The sequence below is a fragment of the Neomonachus schauinslandi genome, chromosome 2, assembly GCF_002201575.2.
Source record: "Neomonachus schauinslandi chromosome 2, ASM220157v2, whole genome shotgun sequence".
Lineage (NCBI taxonomy): Eukaryota > Metazoa > Chordata > Mammalia > Carnivora > Phocidae > Neomonachus > Neomonachus schauinslandi.
Window position 1 is genome coordinate 26,888,381 of NC_058404.1, and position 15,029 is coordinate 26,903,409.

A 15,029-nucleotide genomic window follows, 5' to 3' on the forward strand; every position below is an offset into this window, starting at 1 on the left:
CAGCACTGAGGGGGGGACAGAATCTTTTGAGGGAGAAACCTGCATCCCTCCAGCCTGACTCGCCCTCCTTTGCAGTCTTCACCTCCCCCACACCCCGATGGCAGCCTGAAGGGACTGTATTTGCATTTCCCCAAATATAAGAGACCCTTTCAGTTTCCAAGCTTACTAGACCTTCCTTTAAGACACTGTAAAGCAAAAGAAGAAGTAGGTGTAAGAGACCGGATATCAGTGTTATTGGGTGAAAAGAAACCTCCATGTCATCGGGCACGCAAAACTAGTCATCTTTCCCAGGTAACCTTTAACATCCCATTCCCAGAGGCCTTCCTCAGTTCTTGATAATAATAAGACCTGACATTTTTTTTTTAACTTTCCAGGACTTTTCTTTTAATTTTTTAAATTTTAGTATAATTAACATACAGTGTTATGTTCAGGTATACAATATAGTGATTCAACAATTCTATACATTGTTCAGTGTTCATCGAGATAACTGTACTCTTAATCCCCTTCACCTGTTTCACCCATCCCCCCATCTCCCCTCTGGTAACCACCAGTTTGTTCTCTACAGTTAACAGTCTGGTTTTTCGTTTGTCTCTTTTTTCTTTGTTCATTTGCTTTGTTTCTTAAATTCCACATATGAGTGAAATCATATGGCATTTTTCTTTTATTTTCTTTTTTTTTAAAGATTTTATTTATTTATTTGACAGAGAGAGACACAGTGAGAGCAGGAACACAAACAGGGGGAGTGGGAGAAGGAGAAGCAGGCTCCCTGAGAGCCTGATGTGGGACTCGATCCCAGGACCCTGAGATCATGACCTGAGCTGAAGGCAGATGCTTAATGACTGAGCCACCCAGGCGCCCCAAGGTATTTTTCTTTTCTGACTGGCTTATTTCACTTAGCATGATACCTTCTGGATCCATCCATGTTGTTGCAAATGGCAAGATTTCATTCTTTTTTATGGCTGAATAATATTCCATTGTGTATATATATATATATATATATATATATATATATATATATATATATATCACATCTTCTTTATCCATTCATCTATCAACAGCTACTTGGGTTGCTTCCATAATTTGACTATTGTAAATAATGCTGCAATAAGCAGAGGGGTGCATCCATCTTCCCGAATAAGCTGCATTTATCATGTGCTAGGAGCTGTTCTAAGCACTTGGCATATATTAACTCATTTATTTCTCACAACAACTCTTCATCTCCTCATCTTGCTGGTGGGTTGACAGAGAGGTTAAATAACTTCTCCTGGATTACTCAGTGTCTTCTTCTGAGCACCAACGTCAAAACAAAGACAAGATACGAAGGAGTAGGCAATACCATGAGAAGCTGCACACAAATACCATTTAACTCAAATGACTTTCATTCATTTGTTTCCCTCAATGAGCCAAGTAACAACTGCAAGTAAGCAAGAGATGATAGCTGGTAGAAGGCCTGCACCACCTGTTTGGAGATCGACTAATGTCTCTCAAAGTCTCTGCTGCCACTTACTCCAGCCATAGATCTGGTGGGCTCTGCTTGCCAAGATCTTTACTCGTCTTCACCAGGGGTGAAGTTTTGGTCATTATGTGGTAGTCCGCAACCCCTGATAGTAGGGGATATATATTCATCATGGCTTGGCTGGCTAGTCCCATGTTCTGACTGGGGAGGCTGAGCACTCTGGGCGTGCCTCAGGATCTATTGGCTTGCGCTTGCATCAGCCCTATTCTGGTTGGCTACACCCCAACTTACATAAGCCACTGCATCATTACATATGCATTGTTAGCTAGTTAAGCCATTCCTTATCAATACATTCCAGAACTTTCTGGAAATTTTCTAAACTTTATGACTTTGGGGGATAGCAGTTATTTATAAACTCTTTTGAGGGAGGAAGCCATATGCTAATCTGTAATGGAGTGCATATATACATATATATGATTTTAATTACTTTTGTAAAAAATGCTTACAAGGAAAAGAATGTTTTAGTGGGAAAGCTTGTTTACCTTTTTTTTTTTTTTAAAGCACAGCAAATAGGTTTTGATTTATCTCTGTCAAAATGTAGGTTGTGGCATCCTTTAATCACACATAGCTAGTTAGTGACAAAGCTAGGGTTCATATCCATGCAGTCTAAATGCAGAGTCCACATTCTTAACTACTATGTTACATTGTCTCTCTGCCTACAACTAATACTTCACACTGAAGTGACCAGTGCCAAGTATGAAGACCACACCAGGAGAAAATCCAAGTTATCAGAAGGCAGACTCTAGATGTCTTAGGAACAGTATCCAGAGGACCCTGCTACATAAGAGGTATCTTATCAAGCAACTGAAAATGCTAATAAACTAATATATAGGGATCTTTAAATTACTGTAATTTTCTTACATTATAATAAGTTGTTAAGCCTTTTCTTTTAATTAAACTTCCTCAGATACAATATGGTTAGCATGATTGCAGCTGTTGTCATTTTTGCCCATCTATGGCTTTTCAAAATAATATTCTCCTGGGTTTCCAGATGGAAGTTCAGCTAAAATTTCTCTCAGCTTTGTACCACCTTCAGAGAGAGAAATCTGGGCCATTGGCACAATGGGCATTTCTGGCATGAGAATAACTTATCTTCTAAGGCCAAGGTGAAAAATGACCACTGCCTCAGCTAAGCTCTAGCCTGTGCTCATGAATTTGCAGAGAAGCCTTTGCTCAGAGCATGGAAGAATAAGTGGATTCAGTAGATCTGAGATACTACCAGTGAACTTGGATCTGGGGCAGACTAATGAGAAGTACATGGATGGAATAACCACACCAAGTCTAATTGAACTATGGACACTGCAAGTTAATGACTGTGTAACTTGCAAAGTGTGTTCATGTGATCCCCATGGGGGAAAAACAAACATTACATCATAGCCCAGAAGGCAAGTGCCCTTTGAGTTGGTGGCTCTTTTGTGTCAACAGTATGGCTCAAGAGAGTGCTGTGTATTCACATTTTTATACCACATGGACATGATTTTTCTGAAAATATTTTTGAAAATGGCAATATGCCACACAACTATGATCCTCAACAATTCTTGGAGATAGACAGGGCCTGTATAAAATCTTGAATTTTCAGATGAGGAAACAATTAAACCTGATCTTTACTTAAGATTCCTGCTACATGTAAAATGTTGGATATTTCTTCCACTCTCTTTGTCACAAAAGAAGTTGTAAGGAAATAGTATTGATAGTGGCTATGAATTACTATTAACATCTGATGTATTCCTCATAAAAGAATGAAAATAACACTCCAGAGGGACTTACAAAACACCCAGGTCTTTTCATCCTCATGACAATGCTACAATAAAATCAGAATTTTAGAATGACAGAACTGAAGCTTATCTACCAAGATTAACTAGTAATTGTCAGAGATATGATTCAAGCTCGTTTGACTTCAAGCTTTGCTCTTTTCATTAGAGTACAGTACATCCCTCATGGAATTGTGTTTAGCTGTAAAAGATTAGGTAATGATATCTGCCCTTTCCTGTTTAGAGCTCAGTATTAGTCCATATAAACCTAAACCTTATAAATACTTAATGTTAAGTACATTTACTACTCTCCACTGGAGGGGGAAAAAGCAATTTCCAATTGATCGAATGCATTTTCAGACATATTTTACCAGTAGAATAGTTTCAGGCCATTTGGCCTTTTTCTCTTTATCCAGCAGAAATTTTCTTATTTATTTGTACTGATAAACAGATACAGTAGATGCATTTGAATTAGGGTAAACATGACTACTTCTCATGATGTATGAGTAATTGGCCATGACGGGACCAGGTGGGATATTCTTTATGCCTCCCATTCATAGAGAAGGCCATAGTCAAGGGGGCACAAGGTGAGTTAGGGGCATCTAATGTATTATGTTGATAAACCCAACTTCTCAATGCTATCCTGTGCTGTGCATTAACTTAAGATTCAAAACCAGGAGAATGTGTATTGTGACAGATTTTAGTTGTACTGATGGAGTTTTCCTATCCGGCCACATATTTGTAAACAATGGCACAAATATGAAACAGATGAATACTGTTCAGTCATAATCTGTAACCCCAGATGAGATAACAAATGTCACTCATAATATTAATTATGTTCCTGACCTTGTTTTATGTAGATGGTAGTCCTAAATAAACCTACCTATTTATTTAGGTGGGAATATTAACATCACAGTAATTACCTTTAATAATGAACATATAAAAGAATGATTTATCACCTGGTTTAATATTCTGCAGAGACAGATTTCTACTTGACCCATGTAAACGTTGTTTTTTTCTTAAGACAGTCTCCATCTATGTCTCCTCTACTGGAATAATGCTGTTTTTCTAAACTTCCACAATGCCTAGGTTACTATTAAATAGGAGGCAGGAAACAGAGACCACACTGAGATTATCCCATGCATGGACACATCTCTTTTGATGGCAGCCCAAAAAAGTAGGCACAGGCAGAGGAAAGAGAGAAAAAGTAGTTGCTGAAGAATGTCATCTGAAGGTGAGTGATGGATAGTAGTTAAGTTTTTATCTTAGTTTGGGAAGAAGAGAGGTTCAGCTGAAAAGAATTCAAAAGGAACATATTCATAATTGTTTGAGTCAAACTTAAGGTGAGAAATAAAAGTACAGAGATAACAGAATAGAAAAAATCATAATTTAATAGTTAACAATTATTGAACTCTTCATTCAATTTTGCAGAGAACATGAGACACAGAATGATTAAACAGATTGCCCAAATTTACAGAGCTAGTAAATTACAGAGCTTGAATTCCAGTCCTGGCAATCTGACCCACAAAATGGGAATATTAACAAAGTGGCTAGAGAGAGAATACTTACAAGAAGGGACATAGAGACCAAAGGAATAACGGGGCGGAGGGGGCCAGACTCCATTTAAAAAAATTACCAATGGGCTAAATATGGTTATGTTTTATTAACGGTCAGAGCGCTTTGTATACATTAGTTCATTTAATTCTGCTAACAATTCTGTGAGGTATACTCTCAGTTCCATTTTTCAGACGAGGCTACTTGAGACATGATAAACGATAAACATTCCCTTCTTGCATTGAGTTACACCTCAGGAGCACACTCTGGAGTAAGACACGGAAGCCTTAAGGTGACTTGGCAACAGAACGGAACAGGGCAATTCTGCAGAGCCAGATTTCTACTTGACCCATGTAAACGTTGTTTTTTCTTAAGACAGCAAGCTGAAAGCGAGAATGGAGGAAGAGTGCCCCATTTAGGGAGTGGTCAGTTCCAACTTTCAAATCTCCGCAGCCTGCCCGCCAAGGCGTCACAAAGCCCGCCCCTCAGTCACAAAGCCACGCCCCCTTCTGTGGCTGTTCTCTGAGCTCCCAATACTTCCCTCCTTCTCTTTGGCCCCTCCCACTCAGCCTAGCATCATTTCCTGTGCGCTGGACGCTAATTGGTCTAGCGATCGGAAGTGAGGGCGGGCGGTGGGGCCGTTGCCGCAGTGACAGTGCTGGGGGAGTCCGAAGATGGCGGCGTCGCGTCGCTCTCAGCATCATCACCACCATCATCAACAACAGCTCCAGCCCGCCCCAGGGGCTTCGGCGCCGCCGCCACCACCTCCCCCCCCCACTCAGCCCCGGCCTGGCGCCGGGGACCACCCCAGCTTCCCCAACGGCGGGTGGCCTGGCCCCCTTCTCCTCCCCGCGGCACGGCCTAGCGCTGCCGGAGGGGGATGGCAGTCGGGATCCGCCCGACAGGCCTCGATCCCCGGACCCGGTTGACAGTACCAGCTGTTGCAGTACCACCAGCACAATCTGTACCGTCGCCGCCGCGGCTCCGGTGGCCCCGGCGGTTTCCGCTTCATCTGCCGTCGGGGTCGCTCCCAACCCAGCCGGCGGTGGCAGTAACAATTCACCGTCGTCCTCTTCTTCCCCGACTTCTTCCTCATCTTCCTCTCCATCCTCCCCTGGATCGAGCTTGGCGGAGAGCCCAGAGGCGGCAGGAGTTAGCACCACAGCAACATTGGGGCCTGGGGCAGCGGGACCTGGGCCAGGGGTCCCAGCAGTGAGCGGGGCCCTGCGGGAACTGTTGGAGGCCTGTCGCAATGGGGACGTGTCCCGGGTAAAGAGGCTGGTGGACGCGGCAAACGTGAATGCTAAGGACATGGCCGGCCGGAAGTCTTCTCCCCTGCACTTCGCTGCAGGTCAGAGACTTTTGTTTATTAAGGGGTTTGGTCTTGGGGACGGGGGTCCGGGTAAGGATAGAAAACAAGTTAATGATGGAATAGAATGGGGGCGTGGTTATGGTTCTTCAACACCTCACCGGAAGACTAGAGGTTCCTTTCTTTAGGATAGTGCCTGGATGACGGGGGCGTGGTAGGGAAATGTGTGAATCCATTCTTTTTTAGTGTTTGCATAGTGATACTTGCACTCGTTTCCAAACTCCCTTAGTGGTAGCCTCCGGATATGGGTATACTTAAACTTTTTCAGTTCTGAGTGTGAAGGAATAAAGTTAGATTTGGGCAGTCTTAAGAGTTTTCTCATTTGGTAGTTTATTTCGTGTTTACAACAAGGGTATGTCCCATGAGAACAGCCTAGACCAAAAGAAGTTTTAACTCAACAAGTGTTTAAGGTTCTTTCGTAATCTTACTTAGGCAATGAAAGACAAATGAAATTTGTGAAACTTTCTCCCTTTCTCAAGGAGCTTACAGTCTAATTGGGTAGATTAAAATATGCCTATGTGAAACAACTGGAGAAGAGTATTTGGATACATTACGTGATGGTAGAAGAAATAAAGGCTTTGAAGGCCTGGACACTTCTATTTGTTACTTGTCTGACAGACAGTTTGCCTTATCTCGATTGCCTCAGTTTTCTCACCGGCAAAAATGATATGCTAAGTTTGTGTGAGGACTTAGTGAGAAGCATCTGGCACATTGGTTCTCCCAAAAAACATGCTAGTTCCTAAATCCTGGACCACACACTTTTTGTCTTTTTTTTTTTTTTTTTTTGATCAAGTAGTTGGCCATTGTCTTTTAAAAAAACATAATTTACTTTTATAAAATACAGAGAAGTATTTAAAAAAGGACTGTAATGTCACTGCTCAGATATCTACTATTCTAAAAAATAAAGGTATAAGGTTTTATAAATTAGAAACATTACATGAAAAATGTATATGTTATATATGCATGATAAAATTTATATGGGATAGAAATACAAAATGAAAAAGCACCACACACACACACCCACAAACATCAAAGATAACACATTAAATACCTTCTGTTAAGTTTCTTTCTATGTTGCTAATACATATCACTCTTTTAATTTGTTCTATTTATGGTAAAAGATGTGTTAAGAACTTACTTATATGTATTATTTGTTTTTACCCCAACTTGAAAGATATTATTACCTTCATTTTACAGATGACAGAAACAAAGCTCATACTGTTTAAAAAAGTCCAAATTTACACGGAAAGTCGTGGAACCTGGATTTGAACTCAGTTTGATTTTAGAGCTTGTGAAATCAAGCTTAAACTATTAAAACCTGTACCTGGGTTAAGGTCACTTTTCATTTTGTGAGTAATTGTGATGGAGTTTCTGCTTTTGCAGTGTTTTGGGGAAAGAAGTAACTGAGGGCATAAACTCCCAAGAGTAGCATTCACACATTTTTATTGTAGCCTATACTTAGAAATTTATTTTACATCGTCTCACACAGAAACTAAACCAAAAGTTTCAGGAAATAATACTTTCCCTTATCACATGTGTTGTCTTATATTTTATATCCTATTTCATTCATTTCTTTACAACTGCTGTTTGTGGTTCATTAATGGGTCAGAAGCAGCAATATGAGAAACACAGGAAGTCAATATTAGATTACTGGATCCATTCTTGATGTATAGATACTTACTAGATAGTATACATACTATTAGGAATTTAGTGAATTGAATCATAAACAGGCTTCCATATAACTAGGTGTTTGCTCAAGGGTGTTGCTTATTTTAGATGAAGTAGCATTTCATTTTCTTTAGGTCACATGAAAGGTCTGATATAATGAATCAACTGAGGTTTTCTTTTTCATACTTTATTCCAAATTGGACTATTTTAATAGCACATGTCACAAATCTTTTTTTTTTTAAGATTTTATTTATTTATTTGACAGAGAGAGAGCCCAAGTAGGCAGAGTGGCAAGCAGAGGGAGAGGGAGAAGCAGGCTCCTTGCTGAGCGGGGAGCCTAATGTGGGACTCTGATCCCAGGACCCTGGGATCATGACCTGAGCGGAAGGCAGCTGCTTAACCGACTGAGCCACCCAGGCGCCCCCACATGTCACAGATCTTGTCATTCCTCACCATACTGCATTATAAATAATCATTAACAGATGATAGTTGTATTTATTTCTACGATAATGTACTTATTTAGGTTTAGTCACACATAAAATATTGCTCGTCTCCCAAATCAACTTCTTCCTGTTTGCCACAATAGTTACTTTTTATTCTGTTTTAGAGTTTTATGTGTGCGGAGATAAGTTACCAGACAGACAGTAAAACACAGTCCTGTAATGATATTGTAATTTTCAGAACCTGACTTTGAGCTGTTTTTTTTTTAAGAAATAAATTTTTTAGTTTAGTTGTGGAAATCATGACAGTGAAACTCTACATGGTATAAAAATGTAACACTCTGTAGTCATTTTATCATACTTTCATGTTTGTGTGCATAGCACAACAAATTGGTTAAATCTGGTCTTCTCTATGTGTAGGATGAGTAGTTAGCAGTAATTCTCAGTTAACTCTTAGTTGGTTAGAATGCGAGTAATGGGATTGTCATGGAGAAGCTGTTTTAAAAGAGGAAACTGGAACAATCCCTTGGCTGGAAAAGTTTAGAAATTGTAATTCATTTGTTCCACAAATGTTTTGTTACTTGTCGTAGGTCCCATGTTAAATACTGACACAATTTTGATGTGGCAGATAGTCTTTGCCTTTATGGAGCTTACAGTCTAATAGGGAAGACTAAACAAGAACAGCAGTACAAACAAATATACCGTAATATAATATACTGCTGTGGAGGGGCAATAGGAAGTCTTATCCTGGTTTTGAGCTTTTAAGGAAGTCTTTCTAGATAGATAGGGATTTAAAGGATGAGTCCAATCTAGCCAAGCAAAGATTGGAGAGAAAGAATGTTAATGCCTGAATTTCCATTTAGAAATGAGCTTACAGTTCCAGAGAATAAATGAAACCATTTTAAAGATCTCAGAAATGGTGTGAAGTCATATTTAAATCCTTATGACTTTTAAAAATATTACAGTTCTTTCCAGCAGCAGAATTAAGAATTTTTTCTATCCCATTTTCGACTGTGATAATTATTTGTTTCAAATATGGCTTAGAGACAATAATGGAATCATTCTACCCACAATTAGAAACATAATCTCCAGTTTCCATTGTTGATGCAGATTCTCAAACTGCTATTTCTAGTGCCTTCTTAAGATGGCCGTATCAAAAGGACCCAGTCTTTTATTGTTGACTAGAGTTTATATAAGACTTTCTCTTCTACAGATAAGATCCTTGACCCTGGTTTTCTATTGTTCAAAGGACAGCAGTCAAAGCTTTATGAATAGTATCAATTTAGAGTGGTATTATCTTTTGAGTTTGGTTCCCAGTAGTGACATATTTTGTCACAAGGACCAGTATGTACTCATGAGATCTCTTTTTAAAGAAAAGTTTAGATGAGGTCTTTTTTAAAAAAGGCTTTAACAAAGCATTGAATTCCAAGATTTCATGGTACTTACTTTAAATTGATGAAATTTTGAAATAGGCTTCCTAGGTAGTTAACATAAGATTAGGATATGTAAAATGAGGCACTTCAGTATCAAAACCAGCAAAATATGTATGACAGTTTTATGCTTTTTTTTGACTCGGATGGTGTCTACAACAACACACATTTAACCATGTAAAGGTTGCCTAAGTCATTCCTGACTCTTCTGATTTTTCAGCTTGACCATGCTTGTCTTTTTTTTTTCTTCACCACTGTACAAATGAAGTTCCTATACCTGAAAAAAGGACACAAACAGCACTGTGTCCTCTAAACCCATCCGTGGCTAAGAAAATAGAGTGCTTCAGTCCTGGAGTGGGAATCTTTTTGTACTTAACATTGTCAAGGCAAGCTCCTTGATTATACTTTCAAGCAAATGCCCTGCCTTGGGGTTTAAGAAGTCTCTAATTTGGTGAAAGGTACTCGCTTATAAATGTCTTCCCAATTTCTCTTTTTTTAGTCTTTTCTTAAAATCTTGTGCTTTGTTTAAGGTACCTTTTATTTATTTATTTATTTTTAAAGATTTTATTTATTTGACACAGAGAGATAGCGAGAGCAGGAACACAAGCAGGGGGAGTGGGAGAGGGAGAAGCAGGCTTCCTGCCAAGCAGGGAGCCCGATGTGGGACTCGATCCCAGGGCCCTGGGATCATGACCTGAGCCGAAGGCAGACGCTTAACAACTGAGCCACCCAGGCGCCCTAAGGTACCTTTTAAAACAGAAGTTACATAGAACTTTTAGTTAGAAAGGTGTGCTAAGTTTCTCTTATACTTTAATGATACCACTCTTTGGAGGCAAATGATTTAAAGAACAAAATAGCTATTTATAAGATGTTATGTAAAAGTTGGTAACAAAACTGGTCAACGTCAACATAGAGGAGTGTTTGCATAAATTAAAATACTGTATAATTTCTATTACATCTCTGTCTGATTGTATATTCCTCTATCCATCAATCTATCTTTTTTTTCTTTTTGAGCATGTCAGTGCTCAAATTGCAAGCATCTGTGCAGCTTCCCCTAACAATGCCAGTATATGCATGTTATTGTCTAGAGTTCAGTGTTTGTTTACAGATTTGTCTTCTTTTAGTGTAAAATCTGTACAAATCTTATCTGTACATTCATTGAGTTTTGACAGATGTGAACACCTGTGCAACTCAAACCCTTACAGAAAGACATCCTAACCTCAGAAAGTTTCCTCATGCCCGTTTCCTAAGTCCCTGCCCCAGATACACTGTTCTGACTTTTTGTCCACTCTAGATTACAAGTTGCCTGTTTTAGAAGTTCATATAAATGGGAAAAAAAAAAAAAAGAAGTTCATATAAATGGAATTATATAATATTTACTCTTTTTCTCTAAGATTTATTTTGCTCAGTGAATGTTTTTGATGTTGTAACATGTATCAGTAGCTCCTTTGCACTGCTGGGTAGTATGTCATTATGTAAATGTGCTACAGTTGGTTTATCCCTTCTCCTATTGATGAACTTTTAGGCTATTTCCAGTTTTGAGCTATTATGAATAAAGTTACTGTGAACATTCCTGTAAAAATTTTTTTTGTGGTTGTAGATTTTCTTTCTCTTGAAATTGCTGGGGCTTAGGTAAATATTCAGGTTTGTAAGAAACTTCCCGACCTTTCCCAAAGTGGATGTGCCATTTTACATTCCCATTAACAATATAGGAGAGTTCTGTTCACCGTTTCCTGTTCTCAGATGTTTCAGTTTTAACCATTCTAGTGGGAATGTGTGGTATCTCATGGTGATTTTATTTTGCCTGACGTCTAATGTTGAAGACTTTTTCATGTGTTTAGTTGCTATTTATATATCTTTTATGAAGTTTTGTCTTTTTTTAAATTGGATAAAGTTTACTTTTATTGGGTTTATCTTTTTATCGTTGAGTTTTAGGAGTCCTTTGTTAGCTACACGTTATACATATGTTGTGCTGATCCATTATTAATAGGTCCTTTGAACAGAAGTTTTAAATTTAAATTTATTTTATTAAATATATGTCATTTATATATTTATTTTATAGTTATTATTTCCTGTAAACTATGACCTGGATAAGAACTTTGACCTGTTCCCAAGTAACAAAAATATGTTTCTTACTAAAAGCTTTATGGTTTTAGCATTTACATTAAGTTTTGTGATCAATCTTATGTTTATTTTTAAGTTCTCTGTGAGCTTGAGTTGATGGTTTTTTTGTTTTGTTTTGTTTTTTTATCTGTGTGGCTATCCAGTTGTGTTTGTTTTTTTTTTTTTAGCACCATTTCTTGAAGAGGTTTCTTTTCTCTATTGGATTGCTTTTTCTCCATTGTTAAAAATCAGATGTTTGTATAAGTGGGGGGGTCTGTATCCAGACTTTTCATTCTGTCTTATTGATCTATTTGTCTGTTTTTATGTCGGAATTACATTGCCTGGGTAACTGTAGCTTTGTAGTTAGTTTTGAAGTTGATAGTGTGAATGTTCCAGTTTGGCTCAGCTTTTTCAAGATGCTTTGGATTTTCTAGGTCTGTTGAATTTTCATTGAAATTTTAGAATCAGATTGTCAGTTTTTACAGCATGGCATGCTGAGCTGATAATTGGGATTATGTTGAATCTGTAGGTCAATTTGGGAAAAATTGACATCTTAACAATATTGAGTCTTCCAGTCTATGAACATTATTTAGGCCTTTATTTTCTCTCAGCAATTTTCATAAATTCTAGTGTGGGAGTCTTTCATGAGATTTTTTTATTCCAAAATTTTTTAAATCTATATTAAAGCCAGTGTAATGGATTTTGAAATTTTTTTATTTTTCAGTTGTTTGCTAATATGATCAATTTCTATATTAACCATGTATCCTGTGACCTAGAAAATTATTTCCAATAGTCCTTATGTAGATTCCTTAGGATTTTATTAAAGAATCATATCTTCAAATGGAGGCAGTTATGACTTTATTTGTTCTCAAGTGTTGAGTAAAAGTGATGAGGGTAGACATCTTTCTCTTATTCCAACTCTTAGGAGGAAAATGTTCAATATTTCACCATTAAGTTTTTCATAGCTGTCCTTGAAGCTCTCTTTTGTTTCTAGTTTGTTGAGTGGGTTTATCATAAAAAGGTGTTGAATTTTATCAGATGCCTTTTCTGCATATATCGAGATAACCATGGGGGGCTTTCTCCTTTATTCTTTTAATATATTACATTACATTGATTTATGAATGTTAAGTCAACCTTGCATTCTTGGGATAGACACTGTTTGGTCATGATGTGTCTTATCCTTTTTATATATTCCTAGATTTTATTTGCAAATGTTCTGTTAAAGATTTTTGCTTAGATCTAAGTTTATAAGAAATATTGGTCTGTAATTTTCTTTTTTCTTTTTTTTTCTTATGTCTTTGTCAGGTTTTTGGCATTAGCCTTATGCTAATAAAGTGTATTTGGAAGTGTTTATTTCTCTATATTCTGAATGAGTTTTTGGAGAATTGCCATCATTCTCCTTAAATATTTGGTAGAATCCCCCAATGAAACTAACTAAATCATAGTTTTCTTTGTGGGAAGATTTTTGATACTGAATTTAATTTCTTTAATAGGTAGATGGCTAAGAAATTGTCTCAGTTATTATCCCTCAATTTTGGTGAGTTATATTTTTCAAGGAATTTGTTTATTTTATCCAAGTTGTTAAATTTGCATAAATGTGTTTATAACATTCTGTTTTCTTAATGTTCTATTGTCTCTAAGAGCTAATGAGATAAACTCCTTTATTATTTTTCATACTGATAAGTTGTGTTTTCTTTGATTAGACTAGCCAGGGTGTTTATCACTTCTGTTGATCTTTTCAAAGTACCAACTTTTAGCTTTGTTAATTTTGTCCATTGTTTATTCTCTTAATTATTTCCTTCTTTCTACTTATTTTGAGTTTACTGTATTAGTTACTTACTGCTGTTTATGAAACTACCCCAAACCTTAAGAGCTTAAAGTAACAAACATTTATTATTTCACAGTTGCTTTGGGCCAAGATTCCGGGTGTGGGTCAGCAGTCTGGGCATGACTTAGCTATGTCCTCTGGCTCCGGATCTCTCATTTGACTGCAATCAAAATGTGGGCTGGGGCTATGGTCTTACCTGAAGGCTTGACGGAGGGCAGAATCTGCTTCCAAACTGTTCATGTGTTTGTTAGCAAGATTTAGTTCCTTGCAGGTTGTTGGACTGAGGTCTTCCTCGGTTCCGTAGAGCAGCTCACAACATGACGTTTGACTTCTTTCAGAGCCAGCAAGTGAGAGAACAAAAGAGGACAAGCAAGATGGAAGCTAGAGCCTTTTTAAAATGTAATATTGCAAGTATTGTCTCATCAACTTTTGTAGTATTCTGTTAGCTAGGAGGAAATCAGTAGGACCAGCCTGTATTAAAAGGGAGAGAATTGCTCCAGGGCAAAAATAATGAGAGATGGGGATCATTGGGAGCCATCCTAGTAACTGTCTTGCACATTTTCTTTGTTTTTCTCTTACAAATTTCATTTAGTTTTAGTTCTACAAGTACATGTGTGATAGATAGTCCCCAAAGATGACTACCATATATTCCTCCTCTTTATGTATATGTATACTGTATCACTTATCAAAAGGTGGAGCCTTTTCCCTTCCGCCTGTATTTGAGTTGGTTTTGTGATTTGCTAGGATGAATGGAATGTGGCAGAAGTTTTGCTGTGTAACACCTGAGCCTTCAGAGATCTTAAGTGTTCCCTTTCATGCATTGGGAACTTTCTTGGAACCCAGCCCCCATGCTTTGAGAAGGACCATGGAGAAGAGAAGTAAGGCTCGTGGCTTTCAGCCAGTACCGACTGCCAGCTGAGTGAGTGAACCAACTTGGATATTCCAGCCTCATCAAGCCTCCAGATGACTGAGTTTAGTTAACTCATAGTATCATCAGAATAATAAGTAATAGTTGTTATTTTAAGCTATAGATTTTGGAATAGTTTGTTATATAGCAATAGATACCTGTAATCATTATTTATGGCTACAATTCTAGGCTTTGTGCCCTATGTGGTCTCTGTTTCAATTGTTTCGACTAGTCAGCTCTGCTTTTGTGCCATGAAAGTATCCATAGACAATACATAAATGAATGGGTGTGGTTTGTTCCAATAAGGCGTTATTTATAAAAGCAAGTGGTGGCCATATTTGGCGCATGAGTTGTAGTTTGCTGATCCCCATCACAAGGCATTGACTGGGGTATTTTTTTTTTTTAAGATTTTATTTATTTATTTGATGGAGAGAGACAGAACGAGAGAGGGAACACAAGCAGG

The 15,029-nt window shown here is 37.9% G+C and overlaps 1 protein-coding gene across 1 annotated transcript in view; it reads left to right on the forward strand.

Moving 5' to 3' along the window:
* Positions 1–5,477: 5,477 nt before the first annotated feature.
* Positions 5,478–15,029, forward strand: part of TNKS (tankyrase) — a 198,354-nt gene continuing 188,802 nt past the window's right edge. The window contains 2 exon segments of the mRNA XM_021694117.2: positions 5,478–5,588; positions 5,590–6,172. Of these exon segments, the coding sequence (XP_021549792.1) occupies positions 5,496–5,588; positions 5,590–6,172 (676 nt within the window). The 5' untranslated portion in view covers positions 5,478–5,495.